The following is a 20929-nucleotide window of genomic DNA, read 5'->3' as shown; positions in this document are numbered from 1 at the left end:
TTGAAGAGCAAGGGACAAGGAACTAAGACTCACCTTTGCCCTTCTTGGCCCCAAAGCAACTTGCAGCATGTGGCCCAGTGCTGTTGGCAACATTGGGAGGCGCCTCTTGGTAACGCTCTGCCTGCGGAATCTCCCGGTGAACTTGATATGACAGGTTCCGAAGGAGGCAAACACAGTTCTCCACAAGCTTGGAACATAAAAGAAAAGGCTCAATGGAGAAGGGGATGCCCACAGTGGTGTCCCAGCAAGCATAGGTTTCCATGATTCAGACACTAAAATATCGATCCTCAAAAGCATAGTCCAACCCATCATCTCTCCCAAGGCCTCTGAGGCCCAAACTTCTCAAAATCCCTGTAGCCAGGCTAAGAAAGGGTTTCTGCCTCCGTTTGGTGTCTGACACTAAACTTAGGGCCTTTTTCCTAAATTTTTCACTTTTTCCTACTTAGAAAAATGTACAATCTTGGAAGTCCAGCTAAAGAGCTTTAACATATATCAGCAAAGGAAATTCTAAAGAAAACAGTTTTCCTCTAAGGTGAATACCCACTTTAGGGAGTAGGGGCTGGTATAGGTATCTAATGCTATTTAGAAGCCTGAGGCCTTAAGTCTGCACTCCAGGTACCTCACGATTGTTATGAACGGAATTCACTCAGCCATTAACTTACCTTGCTGTCTGAATCCTTCTGCCCAATCTCAGCCTGAACAATGAAAATGAGGGCATCCACTAAACCATCACATTCCCGAAGTTTCCGGCGAGCTTCACTCCTCTCTGAGCTGACATTCCTAAGGGGAAAGGGAGCGGCATCAAGATGACTCGAATCCAGAAATCCTCCCTTAAGCTCCCTCAACATCTACAAGCCTCACCACCTTTTTTACTCGCTATAACAAATAGTGAATACCCATTATAAGGAAGGCACTGCAACTGCATGTTGAGTAAAACAGTCCCTGCTTTCAGGACATTTATAACCAGGACAGGAATTGGGAGGGTATAAATAAAGTATACCAACCACAATAATTTACGACGGAATAGATGCTTCTTGTATAGAAGTACAAATGAAGAATGAGGCACAGCACATAGGAGTATAACCCAAAGAGAGAAAGAATATACTGCAGCAATTATTACAGGATATAAAAGAAATCAGGAAAATCTTCATGAAACAAAGGCGCCTGAGTTTAGGAGATAAGAACATTACAGACAGAAAGAACAGACCTTCCTCTCCCACCCCCTACCCTTCGCGCACTCTGTACTCTTGTTGTTGCACTGATCGCAGCCTGACCGGCAATACAGGTAACTGAGGGCAGGGACACAGCCCAGGACGAGAGAAGGGCCTTGCACGTGGTAGTTATTGAACAAATGTTTACCAAATTAAATGAACCAAGTCAAAGAGGCCCGGAAGCAGGGAGGCTATCTGGGGAACAGCAGGCACACCAACATAGCGGGCATGTGTGGACCACGAGGAAGAAATGACAACGGCAGAAAGACAGACTGGAGTCACAGTAAGCAATATAGACAGGAACGGAGGCCGACTGACAGGCTAAAGAATTTTTTTAAAGAGATTTAAGTTAGTCCTCAAACTTTCAACCTCCATCCTCTCAAAGCCCTCACGCTACCTGAGGCAGCCCGCTGTGTTGGTGAGCACCGACTCCCACTCAATGTGGCGTGGCTTGCAATCTTCATGAGGTTCCCGCTCCCACCCGGAATGCGGAATGATCACTTCATCTGTCAAGGCGTGCAGTGCATGGTCCACTATCTCCATTTTGATTGAGTCATGGGATGAGAGATTCCACAGGGTTCCTGGCAGAGACAACTCCGTCAGATAGCCCTCCAGCACCCAAGCTAGTATGTTTGAAGAATGCCAAAGAGAAGGCCCGATTTCAACACTTCTCCGTCTTCCCCAATGACCAAATACCTTGTAATGAATGATATTCAAGCTTTTGTCTGTGACCCATGGTAAGAAATATATTTTACATTATGGCTCAATACAAACATACACATCATGAAACAGTTTCATAAAACAACACTTATCATAAGAAATGCTCTCTGAGCTATCTACACCAGCTTCTCAACGTCTGCACTACTGACTTTTTGGGCCAGATAATTCTTTGTTGTGGGGAGCTGTGTTGCCCATTGTTAGATGTTTTAGCAGCATCTCTGGCCTTTACTCATTAGATGCCAGCAGCACTTCCCCACCCCAAGTTGTGACAGCCAAAAATGTTTCTAGGGTACAAGACTGCCCCAACTGAGAACCAATCATTATTACTGCATGTATGTATGTATGTATTTTTCTTCCTTTCTTTTCTATTTGAATACTGATTGTGACCCACAAAATTGTGTTCAATACATACTAATGGATCACAACCCACAATTTGAAAAACCATTTTTCTGAAGCAAGGACCACAAGTTCAAATGTCTACACATGCCAGGCAGGTGAGTCAGGACAGCCGATAATTTAAAGATATTGCAAGAATATGGATAAATGGCAATTGACACTCAGCTTCAATGTTTGGGTGACAACTTTCTATATGGCAGTAGTCAGAGATAACGGAATGTGTTGGGATTGCTACAAACTGGAGAACACATATCTCAATCAGCTCAAACCAACTACTGTCAGGTAGCAAAACAGATCCATTGTTACCAGTTCTTGCACATTTTTAATAGAAGCCAAGAATCTAGGAATTATAAGTGAAATCGTTGGAATTTTAAACATTAGCAACCAATTCATCAAAATTTTGAAAACCTTGTGTGATCCAAACACGCTATGAAATGGCTCTGACCCCAAGGCCACCAGTTCATAACCTTTAATCAAAAGTGAAAGGACTGGAAATCCTTGTAGGTCTCAGCATCTCTAGAGGTTCACAGCGACCCTGACCTACCAGCTTCCCGCAGGCCTAGGACTCACCAGTAATGACTTCCGTGAGGTCCATATCCCGAGCCTTTCGGAGCAATCGCACAAGGGCCGGAACACCATCACAGTTTTTTATGGCGATCTTGTTATCCTGGTCCCGTCCAAAAGAGATATTCTTGAGCGCTCCACAGGCTCCAAGGTGTACTTCCTTTTTGGGGTGGTCTAACAATCCCACCAGTACTGGTATGCCCTTGAGCTTCCGGACGTCAGTCTTCACCTTGTCATTGCGATAGCACAGATGTTGCAGGTAGGCAGCTGCATTGGACTTGACGGCATCCAAGCGGAAGCCTAGCATGGCGATGACCTCCGGCAGCTCGGGTTGTCTCCAATTGGGAGGCGGGGGCCCTCCTTTGCGCAGGCTATCCAGGCTTGCTAAACTCCCCCGTTCGTGCTGGGCCAAAGGAGCCCAGTAGTACTGGTCCGATGGCACCTCCTCACCAATCATGTCTTCATAGCTCCTGCAGTGTTAGGAGAACCAAAAGGAAAGGGGAACACATCAGGCTGTCAAGTCTGGTTTCATGGAAAGCTCCCATCACCCCCTCATCTTTAAGGTAGGAGTAACCCCAGTTCTCGTATACTCAATCTTACCTGTCCTTTGCATAACTGATACACTGATTGGTTTTTCTTAATGGGGTAAGGTAATCATTTTTAAAGCACCTGTAAACTACACGTTTTGTTTGTTGTTTTTCCCTGTGAAATTTACTAGCGTGGAGGACAGTAACAAGCATTCACAGCCGTTGATCACAAAAAAGGAACCAAATCCTGCTTAGTAGGGAATGATACCTACCTGACAGCTGTTAACTTTTCTGGATACAGATTGAAATAAACCTTCTGATAGCAGTTAACCAAAGCAACTGGCTGAACACCACAGAAGTCAGCAATGTCTGAGAACAGTTCTTACAAACCCTTAGCTAAACAGGAAATGCGGCATTTACACACAGGAAACAGCTGGTGGGATAAGACCCTTACACACACTTCATATTTAAGCCCCTCTTTACCATATTTTGGAAATTATGAAATAAGAGGTGATGGAGCAAACACAGCACAGGACTTCTTGCTACGTCATACGAGCACCTGGCTTAAGTATTGATGAGGTATAAATGCGAACGTTTTCATTTCATCCCAAGGTCATCTCTGCTCCTCAACAAATGTAGTGGAGACATGATTTCTAGCCTCCAATTTCTAAGGACAATACCTTCAGTTCTGTCAAAATAGAGACTACTGAACACTCACATTTGGGATATCCAGTCACTAAGAAAAGGAACAGAGAAACAAAGCAATGGAAGGTAAAGAGGTAATTATCCCTATTTCAGTACTACCCACAACCACTAGAGGGTGAGTCTGTCACACTATTATTTATTCATAACCACCAGGAAGGAAGAGACCCATTATCTGTAAGCTCATCTCACTCTGTGGCTCCCACAGGAGAGAGGAGAATCTATTGTGTGGAACTCTCCAAATAAGCCTGCTGTTTGTTCCACAAAACCACTCCCACTGTCACCAAACCCTCAAGGTTAGCCTAAGCAGAGGGCCTGGCCTGCCTCACAGCGGTCAACATCAACCCCTCAACAGTGATTCAAAAGGACAAAGCATTTATGAAAAATCACTAGTTTTTAATATCACTGAAATAAAATGAACAGGTTACACAGCTAAATTTTGAGTAGGTTACTAAATAATAGGTAAGTGGGCCGGCCCGGTGGCTCAGGCAGTTGGAGCTCCGTGCTCCTAACTCCGAAGGCTGCCGGTTCAATTCCCACATGGGCCAGTGGGCTCTCGAGCACAAGGTTACCAGTTCAATTCCTGGAGTCCCGCAAGGGATGGTGGGCTGCGCCCCCTGCAACTAAGATTGAACACAGCACCTTGAGCTGAGCTGCCACTGAGCTCCCGGATGGCTCAGTTGGTTGGAGGTTTGACTCCCGCAAGGGATGGTGGGCTGCGCCCCCTGCAACTAGCAACCGCAACTGGACCTGGAGCTGAGCTGTGCCCTCCACAACTAAGACTGAAAGGACAACAGCTTGACTTGGAAAACAATCCTGGAAGTACACACTGTTCTCCAATAAAGTCCTGTTCCCCTTCCCCAATAAAAATCTTAAAATAAAAAAAAATAGAAGGTAAGTAAGATTCCATTTTCGTAGGGGATAAAGTCACGGTTTGTTTACATGAATAGGAAAAGGATCTCAAAAGAAACGCACCCAAGTGTTAACAGTAGTTCTTTATCAATGGATGGTATGCTTTTCTGCATTTTTCTACTCTGGGAGTGAACATGTTTTACTTTTATTATTTTAACATAAGCAATTACAATCACCAAGATTTTAGTCACTCAAGAAATATTTCCTTTTTTTGAAAGCAGTGGATCATGACATTCTTTCCTTTGTTTTACAAATTAACAAAGCAGAGACCAGAAAGATTAAAGGCCTTGCTCCAGGCTACAGAGCTGGTGGCAGAGGCACAACTAGAACTAAGGTCTTCTGGTTCAATGCCTTCTCCACTCATCATTCTGCCTTACTGTTTTCATTTGACCTTGTATTACTCTCCTAGGCCAGGAACAGGAAGCTGCAAATGTTTTTGCTAGTCAAGCAGGTTTCCAAGAACCAGGCCCAAAACCCTCTCCACGTCAAGTGCCACATCTAGGGACAGCAGAGAATGAGCTGGCCGCCCACACCCACCTAGGTCCAATCACTACTAATGAGGAAGTCAGAAAAAGCAGACTTCAATAAGCAGAAGAAGCCAACACCCTGGGCAGATTCCTTAGGCGATAGCTGCTATCTACCACTGCGCCAATTGTACCAGCTGAGGCCTGGTGCTCTACCCTCCACTCCACCCGACCCCCACCCCAAGAATAAAAGGTGAGTCACATGGGAGTTGGATTAGCTGTCTGCAAGTTACCTGAAAGGTGAGTGACTCAGGCTTAGACAATGGGGCCTGTACCTCGAGGCCCAGACCAGTTTACTACTAGCCAAAGCTACCTAATCAAGGAAAGTCAGTACCAGTGCATTTGCTTTAGAAGGTCATGACCTCAAACAGAAATTCAGCAACAGCTGGTGGGCTAGCCTTACCATCAGGACATCCGTAAATCTTCTCCCTTATTTCTTATTACTTCTCTTTGATTGGAAAACCCTGTCTCTGATTTATTGTAAAGCAGGGTTGGCAGCCCATGGGCAAAACCTATTTTTGCACAGCTCCAGAACTAAGAACGGTTTTTATATTTTTACAAGATTGTAAAAATAACACAAAATAACAACATACAACAAAAAGGATCTATGACCTGCAAAGGCTAACATAGTTCTAGTTGGTCTTTTACAGAAAAGGTTTGCCAACCTCCACTCACAAGCAGCTCTCAAGGCAAACCATCTACCAATCAAAACACCAATCACTCCCTTTTTCACATCACCAAAGAATCCCCCAGGATGAGGAGGAAAGTCAGAATAGACGGCTGCTTAGTGATCTCTCAGCGTCAACAATGTACCACCCTCTAAGGATGCCACACTCATTTCACTTTATAATCAAATGAAAGAACCTAAGTGCAAAGGGTCAGGGCTTTTGTGAGATCAAGGTTTGTTTTTATCTTGAAATTAAAACCACCACAGGGAATGTTCTTACATGTGTATTCCAGCCCCGAAAGCCTAAAACTCTTAACTCTGTTCTTAATACCAAACCAGAAGCTGAAGAAATCCACAGGAACGAGTATTTCACTGCCCTGGGTACCAGGAAGGGGTCAGATCTTAGGCAGAAATAACTGAACTCTTGGCATTAGAAGCAAAGGACACATTTCAGGACAGAGACCAATAACCATCGCAAGTCGTTTTCTGTAATTAGATGTATAACTTTTATAATGAAAAAAGAGATTAAAAAGACAGGTCGCTATTTAGTAAAATCAGAAAAGGGAAGAACAAGGTGGGCTTCCACAAGGAAAGACAAAGGAGAGGGGGCCATAAGTGTCTCTGATCCTAAAAAGCACTTAGAAGAGCAAAGACCTAACCCTTTTCCCTATGTTGGAAAGGCCCTTTTCCTTCCCCTTTTCTTGCCTACCTGAGGCGTCTGCGAGGGTCAGAGGGTGTCCCAGTCCGGCGGGCAGTGCCATATTCGGACATCATGCCATAATCCAGGTCTTCGTAGCCCATGCTCCGCTGGTCGTCCTCTAGACCATAAGGCTCTGGATGAAAACGATGTAGATCCACGCTGCTCCCACCTACCCGAACCTGGGGCTGGGGCCCATAGACATCCTGTCTACTCGGTGCCCGGTAACCTTCCATGCTTGGCCGATACCGCTCCTCAATGCGGGTCACCCGGGACAGGCTGCCATAGTTGTCACTGCTACTTGGATAACCATCTTCATAGTGGCGGCTGTATCCATCAGGAGGGTAGTGGAAGTTCCTGGGAAGGGTAGCAGTGCCTGCTTGCCCCACATAGGGACCAGGGCCCCCATTGCCATTTTTACGGAAGTCACGACCCAGAGTCTGAATGTAGTTGTTAGAAACTGATGTGGCATCCACAGGCAGCCCATCTGGTCCCATAGGGACTGGCTGTACCGTCCGTGTTGTCACAGTCTTCACTACTTTCTTGACCTTCAAGTAAGAAAAAAGAAAAATTAATGAAATGAATAATATAAGCTTAAATTCTGGCCTCTTCTAAGAAAAGAAACAAACTCCTACCTCCAGCTCACTTTACTTAGAAATGCCTTACAACTACCATCTACCCTTCTCTCCATCTTATAAGAAGTCCCCAAGCAGGAAAATCGCCCTAGCAGTAACTACAAGGTCTGACAATTAAGTTCATGAACTTGTTGCAAGGATGTTGCTAACTCTTTTTGGTATCAGAGGGATTATTCGTTATGAATTTATATCAACTGGACAGTTAACCATGTGTACTAATCAGAAGTGCTGAAAAGCCTGTGTGAAAAAGTTACATGACCGGGCCGGCCCGGTAGCTCGGGCTAGGTTAGAGCTCCATGCTCCTAACTCCAAAGGCTGTCGGTTCGATTCCCACATGGGCCAGTGGGCTCTCAACCACAAGGTTACCAGTTCAATCCCTCGAGTCCCGCAAGGGATGGTGGGCAGCGCCCCCTGCAACTAAGACTGAACACGGCACCTTGAGCTGAGCTGCCACTGAGCTCCCGGATGGCTCAGTTGGTTGGAGCGTGTCCTCTCAACCACAAGGTTGCCGGTTTGATTCCCACAAGGGATGGTGGGCTGCGACCCCTGCAACTAGAAAACGGCAACTGGACCTGGAGCTGAGCTGCGCCCTCCACACCTAAGACTGAAAGGAAAACAACTTGAAGCTGAACGGCACCCTCCACAACTAAAATTGAAAGGACAACAGCTTGACTTGGAAAAAAGTCCTGAAAGTACACACTGTTCCCCTGTAAAGTCCTGTTCCCTTTCCCCAATTAAAAAAAAAAAAAAAAAAGTTACATGACCTGAGCTTTTCGCCAACAATTCATGGCTCTTGCATCATGACAATGCACCAGCTCACACAGCACTGTCTGTGAGGGAGTTTTTAGCCAGTAAACAAATAACTGTATTGGAACACCCTCCCTACTCACCTGATCTGGCCCCCAATGACTTCTTTCTTTACCCGAAGATAAAGGAAATATTGAAAGGAAGACATTTTGATGACATTCAGGACATCAAGGGTAATATGACGACAGCTCTGATGGCCATTCCAGAAAAAGAGTTCCAAAATTGCTTTGGAGGGTGGACTAGGCACTGGTGTCGGTGCATAGCTTCCCAAGGGGAGTACTTTGAAGGTGACCGTAGTGATATCCAGCAATGAGGTATGTAGCACTTTTTCTAGGATGAGTTTGCAAGCTTAATTGTCCAACCTTGTATGCCTACAAGGGAAGCTACTGTACACCTTGATGTACCTTCTCTCCTCCCCATTCCATTAAATTTTCCCATATTTTTTCTATCCTTTCTGCCTGGACAAAGATGACTGACTTTACGCTTTCACTACGGGTCAGAGGCCCTTCATCCTCATTAAGTAAGTGCTTAAGCCCTCCCCTAACAGAGTCCATAAGAAGACATCCTCCCTCGTCCCAGACCTTAGATAAATCTTAGCTTACTGTGGTCTCCGTGCGCCGAGTGGTTCCATCATCCGAGGTCTCCACAGAGACAACAGACATGGCTCCCTCAGGGTCTTCCTCCGTGTAGGTCTCCACAATCTGCCCTGGCTCCTGCATCCTGGGGATGGTGCTATAGAGAAGGTGACTGTGATCCTAGAGAAAAGAGAAAAAGGAAAGAGTTACTATTCAGCCCTATGTATCCACAATCCATCCCAATGAGAAGCATTATCTCACGCATCTTCTATGGGCCCCAGGCGTTTTACAGGGGTGGCTGTCCCCATCTTTTGAACTTGTACAAAAAGGCAGAAGATAGAATAATTTCCCAGTTCTAACCAGTATGACCTGAGCTAGCTATACCCACATCAGCCCCCACGTGACAGACAGCAGGTTGACCTTCCTCGTTCTGGTCATCGGTGAACACGAACTGTGTCAGCTGCAGCTACAGCTGCATCTGAGCGATTCTTCAGAAGAGTTCACCCAATAAGAACTTTTAAGATGAACCAGGAAATCCCAATAAGAGCCATCTTCTCACTAGTTCTATGTTATTCTTCGGGTAATGCCTAAGGCTCAAGACCCGTCAGGATTTAGGGAGGCTTTTCTGCAAAGTACATCCATTCTAGAAAAGGGACACAATAATTTGGGATCAAACTCAAACACTGGCTCAATGATCATTAAAATTCATTCCAATAAAACTACATATATACTTTGAAGTTCCACTCTTTTATTTTCCTAAATAAAAGAAACTAATTAACCAGTGCTTATAATGTGCCAGGCACTTTACAAGACACCAATATGCTCTATTAGGCCAGGGGAGCAAGAAGATAGGAAGGAAGCAACCCAGACCGTGAGCCAAAAGAATTACCTGGGGTCCGTTGAGTTTCAGATCTGGAAATTTCTGTCGCTCAAGGTCAGCATCGCCCACAAACCGGCCGTTCTGAAATACAGCCCACAAGAAGACAATTCATTCTGTGGCCTTCCTTTGCTCTATCAAACACAAATGATCTTTTTTCCAAACAGGAAAAGGGCTTTCAAGGAGATGACTGTGGCCTGGAGCCCTCCTGCCAGTACTTATAAAAGAACCACATCATTCCTTCGTCTTAGGACTTCCCGCAAAATTGGAATCAGACCTGGAACTCTGGCAGACTGGGTCTCTGGAACATAAGAATGTAAGCTCCATGAGGGCAGATGGTTTCTTTTTTTTTTTTTTTTTTGGGGGGGGGCAGTGATGTTTTGTCCAATGATGTACCCCTAGTGCCTTGAACAGTGCCTGACACATAATGGACACTCAAAAACTACTGGCTGAGTAAAGAGCAGAGACTCAGATAAGTTCCCCAACAGTCTTTTTGGAAAGCTATAAGAATATAAGGAAAGTTCGAACAGCTAGGTTGGGGGGGTTTCCAAAAGCCTTTGTTATTATTCCACACATCGTCATGCTCTACTACCATTGGAAACTCCCATACCAGGCAGCTTTCAAAAGAAACAACAGATATGAGTCTCCCTTTTCAAGTAGGAAGAAAACAAGTACCCCAACTCCCCTCAAGCAAACAGATGTCTCAACATCTTCATCACCAATTATTAGAGCCATAGAACATATTTTAAAAACGTCACCCTTAAGTTGTTTTAAACAGCAGGAAATACTACTGACATTATACTACATAACAATACATCTGACTGCTCCTCTTCAAATGGAATACAGTGAGCTCCAGCCACCTTGGGAGACTGTCCCCCACCACACCCCCATCACATAGATAGTGTAAGGCTGCAGAGAAAGGAAGTTAAACATTACTTTCAGGAAGAAGGAAGGGTGTGGTTTCATTGCTGAGCAGAAGTTAAATATAAAAAGAGAAAGACAGAGGGAAAGCATGTACTAAGTCCTGGAATTCCCCACCACCTCCAAGCCTGAGCAGCTCTGCTCTCCCCTTTTCAGTATGTCCCTCTCGTCCCTAACCCTCTATTCTGCTTCCTATACAAGTCCTAGGAACGTTGCAAACACACTGCCTCCAAACTCCTGATCATCCCCCAGTTGAAACTGTCCTCTCACTCAGCAAGTTCCTCAGCATAAGGGACCTTCTCTGTTTTACAAAATCATTAAAATGTTATCAGTAGAAAGGGCTATTGAAGCATGAGCACTGTTCTTAGTTCCCACCAGAGCTCTCGTAAGATGCAATGCCTACCACACACACACACACACACACACACACACACACACCTCAGACAGATGACCTCAGAGCGAAGTCAGACTGAGAAACCACAGGAAATACAAGACACTTCTCATTCTAACACCACCTCTCCCCAGTCACATCAGAGCGAGCCGACCGAGACCACTGGCTCCGGTGCTTATTCGGGTTAAACAGCAGCGCGACGCTCCCTCTCCAGCGCTAACCAACAGACTCAACAACGACCCCTTCCTCCAACACGACTTGCACAGCGCACAGGGACAATATGGAGCAGCAATACACACTGCCGGTCACTGCCACACCTTCTGCATACAGACTGTTCCCTGAGGGAGACAACTGGACTTGAGAGTACAAGGTGCCCAACTCCCCCAACCACTAAGCGGGCATTTACTTTCCTGAATTTCTGATGGCAAGGGGGGGAAAAAATCAGAGAAAACAGAAGGAATCTGAGTACAGCTCCAAACTATATGACCTACCATTTACCAGAACTGCATCCCAACCCCGAAATCCCACTCCAGCAACACAGGAAGTCCAGTGGATGCTTCTAGAGGTGAGTCCGCCCAACTCAACACAGCAGCAACATTCCCTACCTCTTAATCAGTATTTATTACCCTTGTAAAGGTTCGTCATAAAGCATGGGCTCTGGACAAGCCCATCACCGTGAGGAAAGTAGTTTCCCAAGAAGGATCATAGCCTCTCTATGACCATGACACAGTCCTACCTGCAGGTCTGATGGATAGAGGGGTTACCTGATGCCGGCGGGTGAGGGTGCCGTTGGCCATGAGTGGGTTGGCATCTTGTGGTGAGACCCGGACGCGTTCCAGTTGCGCCGAGACGTGGCGCCGTTCCTCCTCCAGCGCCCGGGTCAGCTTCTCAAACTGGGCCTCTTGTTCCTTCACAGAGGCCAAGATGCTGGCGGTCGACTCCACCTCTGAGTCGTCCATGAAGGTAAGGGGCGGAGCCGCCGCAGGGCAGGGTAAAAAGGAAGGTGGACCACAGAGGGAGGAGGAAGGAGGGAGAAGGCCTCCCTCACTTCACACTACCGGGAGAAGGTAAGAGAGAGGAGAGAAAAGGTCACAGGTCAGAGGAGACAGATGAATGATTAATCCCAGAGCCAAAGATGCCCTCTCACAGTTTTACTGCAGTGCAGAAAGCGCGCCACCACCAAGCCTGGGAGCCCATCACCAATATCTGCTCAGGCAGCATCCTTTGCCCACTACCCTCTTTAACATGAAGGAAAGTGCAATTAGATCCAAGTCTCTACAATGTTGGTAGGAGAGGGAGCCTGTGGCTAAGGGCTGTAGTCAAGACATGAGATTAAAATTATACTATTTTTCTCCTGGAAAATTTTGATGGCGTCAACTCAATGAAAGTTGTAACTCCGCAATACAAACAAGTACTCACTGTCCTGCAGGGGACAAGCCCCTTCTAGAGAAAAGGGGGCAGTACAGATCTGACTTAATCTCTCCCAAATCTGAACACTGAAATTGCTGCAGTAGTGGCAAATTATACTCGATGAATATGCTAAATTAAAATGCCAACAAGAAATGGAAGCAGTAAAAAAGGTCCCATCATCAAAGGCTGGAAACAAAACGTAAGGCCCTCACATTGAATCCATTCATGAAGGGGCCTTCCTGCTTTTCAAAAACCATACTGCAATATTGAGGGCAAAATATGTGCCTTGGCTAATGGAGACAAGAAAGAGAAAGAACCACAAAAAATTCTATGTGTAAAAAGGCACCATTTTTAGTGACCTTCAGCTCTTTGTGAAGTAGGAAAAGAACATTAGGCTCAAACTATGAAACTGTAGTAGTTCATATTCTAACCTCTAGACAATCAATGGCTGGCACTTCCTACACCTCTGTTATCCTGCAAAAGCTCTAAGCAGACTATATTTTTACCTCTTTACTTATTCTAACACAGGGTAAATATCAAAATATCTAGAGGGCTTATGTGTACTATTTATACAATAAGTGAGTTAAATAGAAATGAAGAGTTCACCATACCCTATTATGTAAACTGCAAGTTGGCTAGTAAATGGAAAGGCATTGTTGGACTTAACGGGGTTTCTCTCTTACAACTTGGCTATGGCAGACGTGATGGCCAGTCCAAAGCATACCGTGCTGAAAGGCAGGTTTTAGAATCAATCCTCTCCCCTATTCCCCACCCTTTCAGCAACCCGTCAAGAAAAAAGACAGTTAAATGTTCTCATTCTTAATAAACATATTTCCATACACACCTGTTAAGAGGTCGTAACTGATTGGTTTAACAGAGAACAGCTCAGTCTAGATTCAAAAAATCATGGGAGAAGCATCCCAGCCACCACAGCAAGGAGGAAGCAGGAAGGAGAGAGCTGCAGAAATATTTGGAGGAAAAATGGAAATGAGAGGAAAATAAAATATACCCAATACATTAAAAAATAAGAAGAGCAATGGCAGGTATCGGGAGAAAGACAATCTGGGAATGGAAGGGAGTAATTTAAAATATGACTTGGAATTGCTTAATGTGATAAATGCCGTTTGGACTTTCTTCTCTTTTCAGATACCTGGACCTACCGTCATATCAGAGGCTCCTCTACTTGCACTTATATACAGAACCATGAGGTTATAATATGGATAAAAAGTGACTTACTCCCTGTTCCCAGCAACCAAATTGGGGGGGGGGGGATGCTGTTGGAATGCCCTCCCCCTCCTCCCCACCCCTGAGGCAGAAACCTCCCGGCCCAGTCCCAGCATGCCCACAGCAGCATTGAGAAACCAGCGCAACAGTGTAGTGGGTAAGACATGTGGTGACTAGCCTAGGCTGAGCCTTTTGCTTCAGTTCCCTTTCCCACGCTCCCATAGCCCCACCAAGCAGACACCTGGGCCTGTTTGCCTCAGATACAGGCATACCTCGGAGATATTGCGGTTCATTCCAGATCACTGCAATAAAGCAAGTAGTAATCGTTATGCTGGCCGAGGGTCTTGCCTTCAATTTGTGAAAAAAACGCAACATCTGTGCAGTGCCATTACACGAGGTCTACCTGCATACGCAGCATTCAGCAAGCAAAGAGGACCCAGAGGGACTGATAAACAGGTGCCCAATAAACTCTTTAATTAAGTCTCCATTACTAAGACTCCTTCCAGTGGATCCAGTCCCTAAATCCAAGAATACGGTAGCACTTCTCTAAATTCCTCCTACCCCCAGCTCTGGGCTCCCACAATCACTTATCAACTCCCATTCTTCCTTTCAGTCCAAAGCCCACTGTGACTTTCTCATATTCCCACCCTACATTCCAAGAGGCAATTCAAAGGTCTTTAACAAGTACCCTTATAAAAAAAAAATGCTGCTCCCTTTTCATCTCCATTTCTTCATTTTAAGCACTTGCCCTCTTCCGCTCTGTACAGTGACCTCTGAACCTTCCACACAAGAGGACTCGGAGTTCAGGAGGGATTCTTCCAGTTCTGGGTTTCAACAGGGCCTGGACTGCAGTTACCACTCTGGCAGCCTCCGCCCTGTAATTTTCTTTGCTAATAAAAGCTCAAACTACCACTACTACGGGGCATACAGTGACAACACTCCCCGCTGCACAGAGAAACTGTCACCCATCCATCAGCGGCCACTTTTTGCCCTCACAACTTTAATTCAATAAGGGTTTAGGAAGGGTAGCAGGGAAATTATCCAGGGCTTGAGGTCAGGAAGCAGTGTCTTCTATATCTTCATGGCTTTAAAGCTGACCACCTGGCTCTAATTTGGAGGACACCACAGTTACATAGAAAGAGAGCAGATGCCTAGGCCTTAAAAGCACCGGGAGATTTTCTGTCTGAAAGAAGACAGAAGTAGAGGCTGTGAAGAACAGGCTACACTCAGAAGACAGGCCCAGTCCTGGCTCTGCACTAGCCAACAACAGCAGTAAGTACCTGCCATGTTCTCATCCGGAAGACGCCAATACCACCAGCCCCATCTAACTCACAGCTGCTGTAAGGATCAGGTGAGATAATGTACGTTATACAAATGTGAGGTATTAAGTTGTTTCAAGAGTTAGTTTCTCTCCTCCAATTACATTACTTAATGGTAACGCCTCAGCCCAAAACTATTTTGTGTAGTAGATGAAATTAACCGGATCAAGAGCATAACTGGGTCCTACAAAGCAGATGAGCTGGTTTCCCTACTCCAACTCTATTTACTAAGAGGTCCCACCTAGACCAGTGTTTCTGGGACACAGGTGCTTCTCTAGTGCCTGGCAGTCATCACAGCATTACACATCTTCCATAGTAAGTTCTTGATTCCTTATTTGAGGCCTTTGCAGTTTATTACCAAGGAGAAAGCAAAGGTGAAAAGAACATTTATTATCCTAGCACTCGTTACAACAACCCTAAGGAAGGAAGTTTAATTGCAAACCTGAAAACAGGCCCTAGGTGAAGAAATTACCCAAGGTCTCAGTTAATAGCAAATTTTTAATTTAATCTCAGATCTGTGCCATTCCAAAGTCGGTGTTCTCTTTCTATTACATGCTGTCAAGTCCAAAAAATACAAGTGCAGTGTAAGATGTGTGGTCCAGCCCCTCTCCCCTACAACCTTTGAGAGCTTTCTTCCCCAAATATCACACGAAAAAGGGAAAAGAAAATGTTTCCACTTATCTTTAAGTTAAAGGATTATCCATATGTCTACATATAAGATATATGTGGGAAAATGGACATAAATAGGAGGAAAAAGCATATGTGGGGGAAGAGAATGAAGCAGTTAGGCAAACTACAGTAAACTGCCTCATAACTTAAGAGACTTAGGGAAAGCTTCTTCTCCATGCACACACATCATAAATATACCGGGGTTGCCAAAAAATGTATACAAGTGGACACTTTGGTCAGCGTTGTGCAAGCAGAAGTTCTCTGTAATCAGAAGTGGACGCCGATGGGAACCACTCTCAGCACCTCTTGTAACCGCAGATGTCAAACGTGACTTGCTTAATCTTTTGTTATTAGTATATATTGAGTATAACAATCTTAATAGTTTTCCTTTCTTAAAATGTGTATACATATTTTGGCACCCACTGTATATATGTGTGTGTATATACATGCGCATACTTACATCTCTATGTATATGCATGTACGTGTACACATACACACACGCTATAGACCACAATCTGCAAACCATTAACTGACTTTGGCAGTTAGAGTCAGGAAGGTCTTATGAGTCCAGGCCAACACAACACCTTTCCAGGTTTGCCACTTAATATTTTTAAATGAATTACACTTGCTCTTACTAAAAAAGGACCAAGGAATTCCCAAAGTGAAAGGGTGGAATGGGGGGTGGGAGCACATAAAGTGGACCTTAAGGACCTTAAGGACCTTAAGCTATTACCTTAAGGCTAGGTTTTCTGAGAACAACTGGTTTTACTCTTAATGAGCCATAGGTCTGATAGACAGACCGCTCAGTCTACAGGAAGCTCCCTATCCAAGCAATGACAACAGTACAGATGCAGTCTCTTTTGTAAATATTCCAAACCAAAAGAAGTTAAATTGATTCAAACACCAAGAAGGGACAAACAGCTGGACAATGCAAACCAGACAGCAGGGCAAAAAAAAAAAAAAATTCTTGCCAACAGCAGTCCCTGGAATGATTGTTCTACTGTAAATTGTGTAAACTGACTGTAGAAATGTAATTTGGAATTACAATTCTTAACAGTTAAGAATACAGACTTTGGAATCAGACTGATGGGTTCAAATCCCAACTCCATCGCTTCTTAGCTATATGACTTTGGGCAAAGTACCACAATCTGTCTAAACTTCAGGTTCCTTTTTTTGTAAAATGGGAGAAATAAAATACATAGGATGGTTGCGAGGATTGAATGAGACAATCCACATAAAGTGCTTAGAAAAATATCTTGACACACAGAAAGCTATTAATATTGTCACTAATATGAGTACTACTAGAAATAGCAACACAAGGGACTGGAGTCTTGGCGTTGTTGGTAGGGCTTTTCAAGAAACCACATGTCTCCACATGCTCCCCTCTCCAATTTACATACAGCAGCCCTGTAAACTACAGGAATTCTTTAGTCTCAATGGGAAAAACAAAATAAAAGTGCAGACTAGGGGTCAAAAGACCCGGGGTTCAAGTCCTGACTGCCAGAAACTAGCTGTGATCTTGGAGAAATTATAATCCCTGGAAGCTTCAACTTCTGTTACTTTTCAGAGTTCAGCTTTAATGGGCGAATATACGTGAAACTTTAGGCTGAGTGACTCTGAACCTCTCTCCTACCTCCATGCAATTCAGATGTGTGTATCCAAAGACATAACCAGAATTAGGCAGCAAGCCTCTGTGGAAAGAGGAAAAATTATTTGTCCTGAGAACTCTAAACCCCACAAAATAGTCTTTGGGTTCTTAGGATAGAAATTTTATCTTCTGTAGCCAGCCTAAAAATCAGCTTTCCTCCTTTTTTCCTATCTATTCATTATGAAACCAAAATCAATGTTACAAAGCTATGCCCTTCCCCTAAATGCAATAAGCAAGTCTCTTCTTCTGTGTCATCCTAGGGATTTTTAAATGGCTTTTTTTAAAGCACACTGAGCACCTTCGTACTAAAGATTACCAACCAATAAAATATAGCACCTGTAATGCTATACAACTGTATTACATAACATTCAAGCCAAGAAAGGTGGGTCCTCTAGATACCTAAAAGGTATCTATTTGCCTTAACTGACATTTGCCTCAAAATTCAAAGCAATTATTCGTGTTCAACCACAGAGCAAATTGCCATTTTACTTTTAAATCAAAAGAATATAGTTTGTTAACAGTTTTTCCATGGCTTCTTATCACCAAGAGTGCGAGTACCAGAGTCCAAACCCCACCCACCACTTGATGTTCCACCATCCGAAGCTCAGTCAGAGCAATTCAGGCCTTCTCCCTTCAACAGGAAGACTCACTCCTGCTGCACTAACGCTAAGAAACTGGGCATGATTTGCTTTAGGACCAAAGAGGACTCTGCTCACTCACTTCACAATCTCAACTGAGCACTTCTCAGACTTACGGCCTTGTTTCGGTGGTTAGCAGTTTCTGTACTTCCCTGTGGCTCTGCTTTACACTAGGCCCACGTCTCCACTTCACAGCACCCAGAGTCTGACTGAAGAAATCTCACTTCCACGAGGAAGGAATGGATCTCACTGTGTCCATCATGAACCTCTCTGATGAGTTAAGGGAATCTGGCACATCACCCTCCTCTTAGGAAAGAGTGATACATTCTGATGGGAGTTTCAGAGAAAAGGAGGAAAGTATATCAAAGTTTAAGAAAATACTTGTTACATGGAAGTTGAGCTGGCAACCTCTATAGGTCAACAAGACACCCTAAACTTACTTCATCTTATAATCCTAAATCAAAGTTACCTGTCAGGATTTAAAGTTTCGACTTCATAAGAAAAAGAAAATCACTTCCGCCATCTTAGCCCTAAATTCAGAAACCAGATGGAACATTCTTCTTGATCTCTTTTCCCCTACTAAGTATTCTGAAAACCCCCAAACCATAACATACTAAAAATGGCTAAATGCTGGACTGGCTTTGAAGCAAAGGAAGGGTGTGGCTCCCCGCGAGTGAGGGGGCCCAGGACTGAACGGGTATGGAAAGAAACAAAACCTGCTTCTCTCTGGAGCATGTATGACACACACGCAGGACTGGTCTAACAAGTCCTCTGATCTCTCAGGCCAGGCCGCCTCCTCCTCCTCCCCCATCACCCACGTGCTTCTCCAAGGCCCTCTACTGGGACAGATAACACAGAATTTTCTCTCTGTCCTGAGAGTCTGAGACACACTAAGTGACTTACCTGGATCCCTGTAGCAACCCTGCCAAAGGCATCTCACCTAGCCTTATAAGGAGAAAGCAGAGCTTTAGGGAGAGGCCGATAAGGAAACAAAGATAAGAGGGAGGGGCAAAAAACAGGGCGGTATCAGACTGGAGGAAGGGGAGAGGCCAATTCCCTTGCTCCTTCCTACAAGAGGAGGTAGAAAAAGAGAGGGAAGTCAGGTAGGTACACAACGGGAAATGAGAAAAAGTCTAACCGAAATGAAAAGGTACTGTTTAATTCTTGTGACAGAAAAGAGAAATCCTAACATTAACTGGGCCATCTTTCTACCCTTCCCTACCCTAGGCGAGAGAAAAAAAACGCATGGAAAAAAAGCTTGACCTTAGGGTTTACTAGAGATCACCCAACTGAACTCACATTCCTTTTTTAAGGAGGCAGTTTTTCACCAACCCTCCTTACTTTCCATCTATGGCATTCCCACCATTTCTTTGCCCATCATTTGAAGATGACTCGGAAAAGCTGAAAGCATGTAATTGAGTCATATTTACACAGTCCTGCTTCTTCAAAGCCCTGAAAAGAGCAACAAGGCACCCCACCCCCTTCTATCAGATTTAGAGTACAGCTCCCTTCTGAGACAAGCAACAGAGAGAAGGTGTCAATCTATGCGGAAACCAAAGGAATTGTCAATGTCCTATCTCAGCTACAGGACAGAGAGCTGAAGGTAATGTTTCTCCCTGAGAAGAAAATCTGACCTTACAGGGGAAGAAAAGTTGTGAGTTGCTAATTATTAATCTCCCCCTACAAATTATCACACCTAATCTCGGCGACCTGAGGTAATGTTGGCCCCCTTTTAAACTACATATCAGAAGTATTCAGTGTCCTGCCTGAGGCCATCTTAGCTGGTAAGCGTAGGAAACACATCTGTTCTACTCCAAGTCCATGTTCTTTTTCCTTGATGGCATGAAAGGAGTATGATCTTTCTCCGCTTCTTGTGGTTAAAATCCTTCTAACTCCAATTGAGAAGTTAACCACAAGTAAACTTTTGGGGAAGGGGGAAGGGAGGTGGGTGGGTGAAGGCTACTAGACCTTTGGTCTTACCTTCACTTTAAAGAACAGGACCTTAGTTCTGGGGAATAGCTTGCAGTCTCCCTCAGATTTCCCACGTTACAAGGAACAAGAATTCAGGAGGAAATCTGCGAGGGACCAAAGTTGTACTACTTTGTACACAATCGTCTACCTTTCCACTGGAAGGCCCATTCTAGAAATCTGCCCACATGCCACATTCTCTCATCACCCTCACCTCAAGAAAGAAAAATCTAATCACTAATATCCCTGCTCTTACATTTAATGTGACATCTCATTAAAACAAATGCAGAAATCAGAGCTGGGGTTGGAAACAGAAGGAACTAGAAGCAGGAAAGGTCGTGCTCGCCAGCACCAGAACAGAGGGGAGGAATTGTTCTAGTGGTATGTTAGCAGTCTGCCTCTAGGGCAGCTGTCCTCCGGCAATCAAAGGCCGTTTGTGTGTGGGTGCTCAGGGACGAGCCAGCTTGGCAAGAAGTTTGAGGACTCAGCCATCCAATCCACAAAGTGAGAGAAGAGATGCCTGTTTCACAGCTGGAATGGAGGGCAAGGAAAAGACAAAACAGGGAAAAAGGGAAGGAAGAGGGGAAGAGAGAAGTGCTATGGTGCTATTTCAGTCTAGACAGAGGGGGGAAGAATCCCAGAAAACTACCAACCATTCCCTAGTTATGTGCAAACAGAGACTTGTCAGTACCTCTCAATACTGAAATCAAAGAATGCATAGGTTTCTTCAGCTCTGGATGTAATGGGGTGCCAATTAGAACGATGAGACCTGAAAGGTAAGCCCCAGCATTGCCTGTTTCTGTCACTTTCAGACCCAACAAAATATCTGCAATATATACAATTAAAAAAAACATTGTATAAACATCTCTCTCCTTCTAGAATTCCTTTCTTAATTAAATCCAAGAGATCTATAAATAATAGTAGCAC

At 44.5% G+C, this 20929-nt stretch overlaps 1 protein-coding gene and 1 long non-coding RNA gene across 15 annotated transcripts in view; one reads left to right on the top strand and one right to left on the bottom strand.

Moving 5' to 3' along the window:
• Nucleotides 1-20929, bottom strand: part of CTNND1 (catenin delta 1) — a 44478-nt gene that overhangs the window by 10569 nt on the left and 12980 nt on the right. For 7 of the 14 annotated variants that reach the window (XM_019715390.2, XM_019715389.2, XM_074336419.1 and 4 more), the window contains 9 exons: nt 13381-13494; nt 11891-12180; nt 9827-9898; nt 8965-9117; nt 6933-7468; nt 2898-3361; nt 1609-1792; nt 663-780; nt 34-187 (listed from right to left, as the gene is read on the bottom strand). In XM_019715390.2, coding sequence (XP_019570949.1) covers nt 34-187; nt 663-780; nt 1609-1792; nt 2898-3361; nt 6933-7468; nt 8965-9117; nt 9827-9898; nt 11891-12085 — 1876 coding nt within the window. In that variant the 5' untranslated portion in view covers nt 12086-12180; nt 13381-13494. Of the gene's footprint in view, nt 1-33; nt 188-662; nt 781-1608; nt 1793-2897; nt 3362-6932; nt 7469-8964; nt 9118-9826; nt 9899-11617; nt 11777-11890; nt 12181-13380; nt 13495-20929 lie in introns of those variants that run through there. The other 7 variants (XM_074336418.1, XM_019715392.2, XM_019715397.2 and 4 more) reach the window with 3 other exon arrangements.
• On the top strand, nt 5625-11686 carry LOC141572270 (uncharacterized). Its single transcript, XR_012497594.1, has 3 exons — nt 5625-5749; nt 9982-10130; nt 11261-11686. It is a non-coding gene; the product is annotated as an uncharacterized LOC141572270 (long non-coding RNA).

This window comes from Rhinolophus sinicus, linkage group LG06 (genome assembly GCF_036562045.2).
Source record: "Rhinolophus sinicus isolate RSC01 linkage group LG06, ASM3656204v1, whole genome shotgun sequence".
NCBI lineage: Eukaryota > Metazoa > Chordata > Mammalia > Chiroptera > Rhinolophidae > Rhinolophus > Rhinolophus sinicus.
Note: the sequence above shows the minus strand (reverse complement) of the source record. Positions and strands in the feature narration are given on the sequence as shown.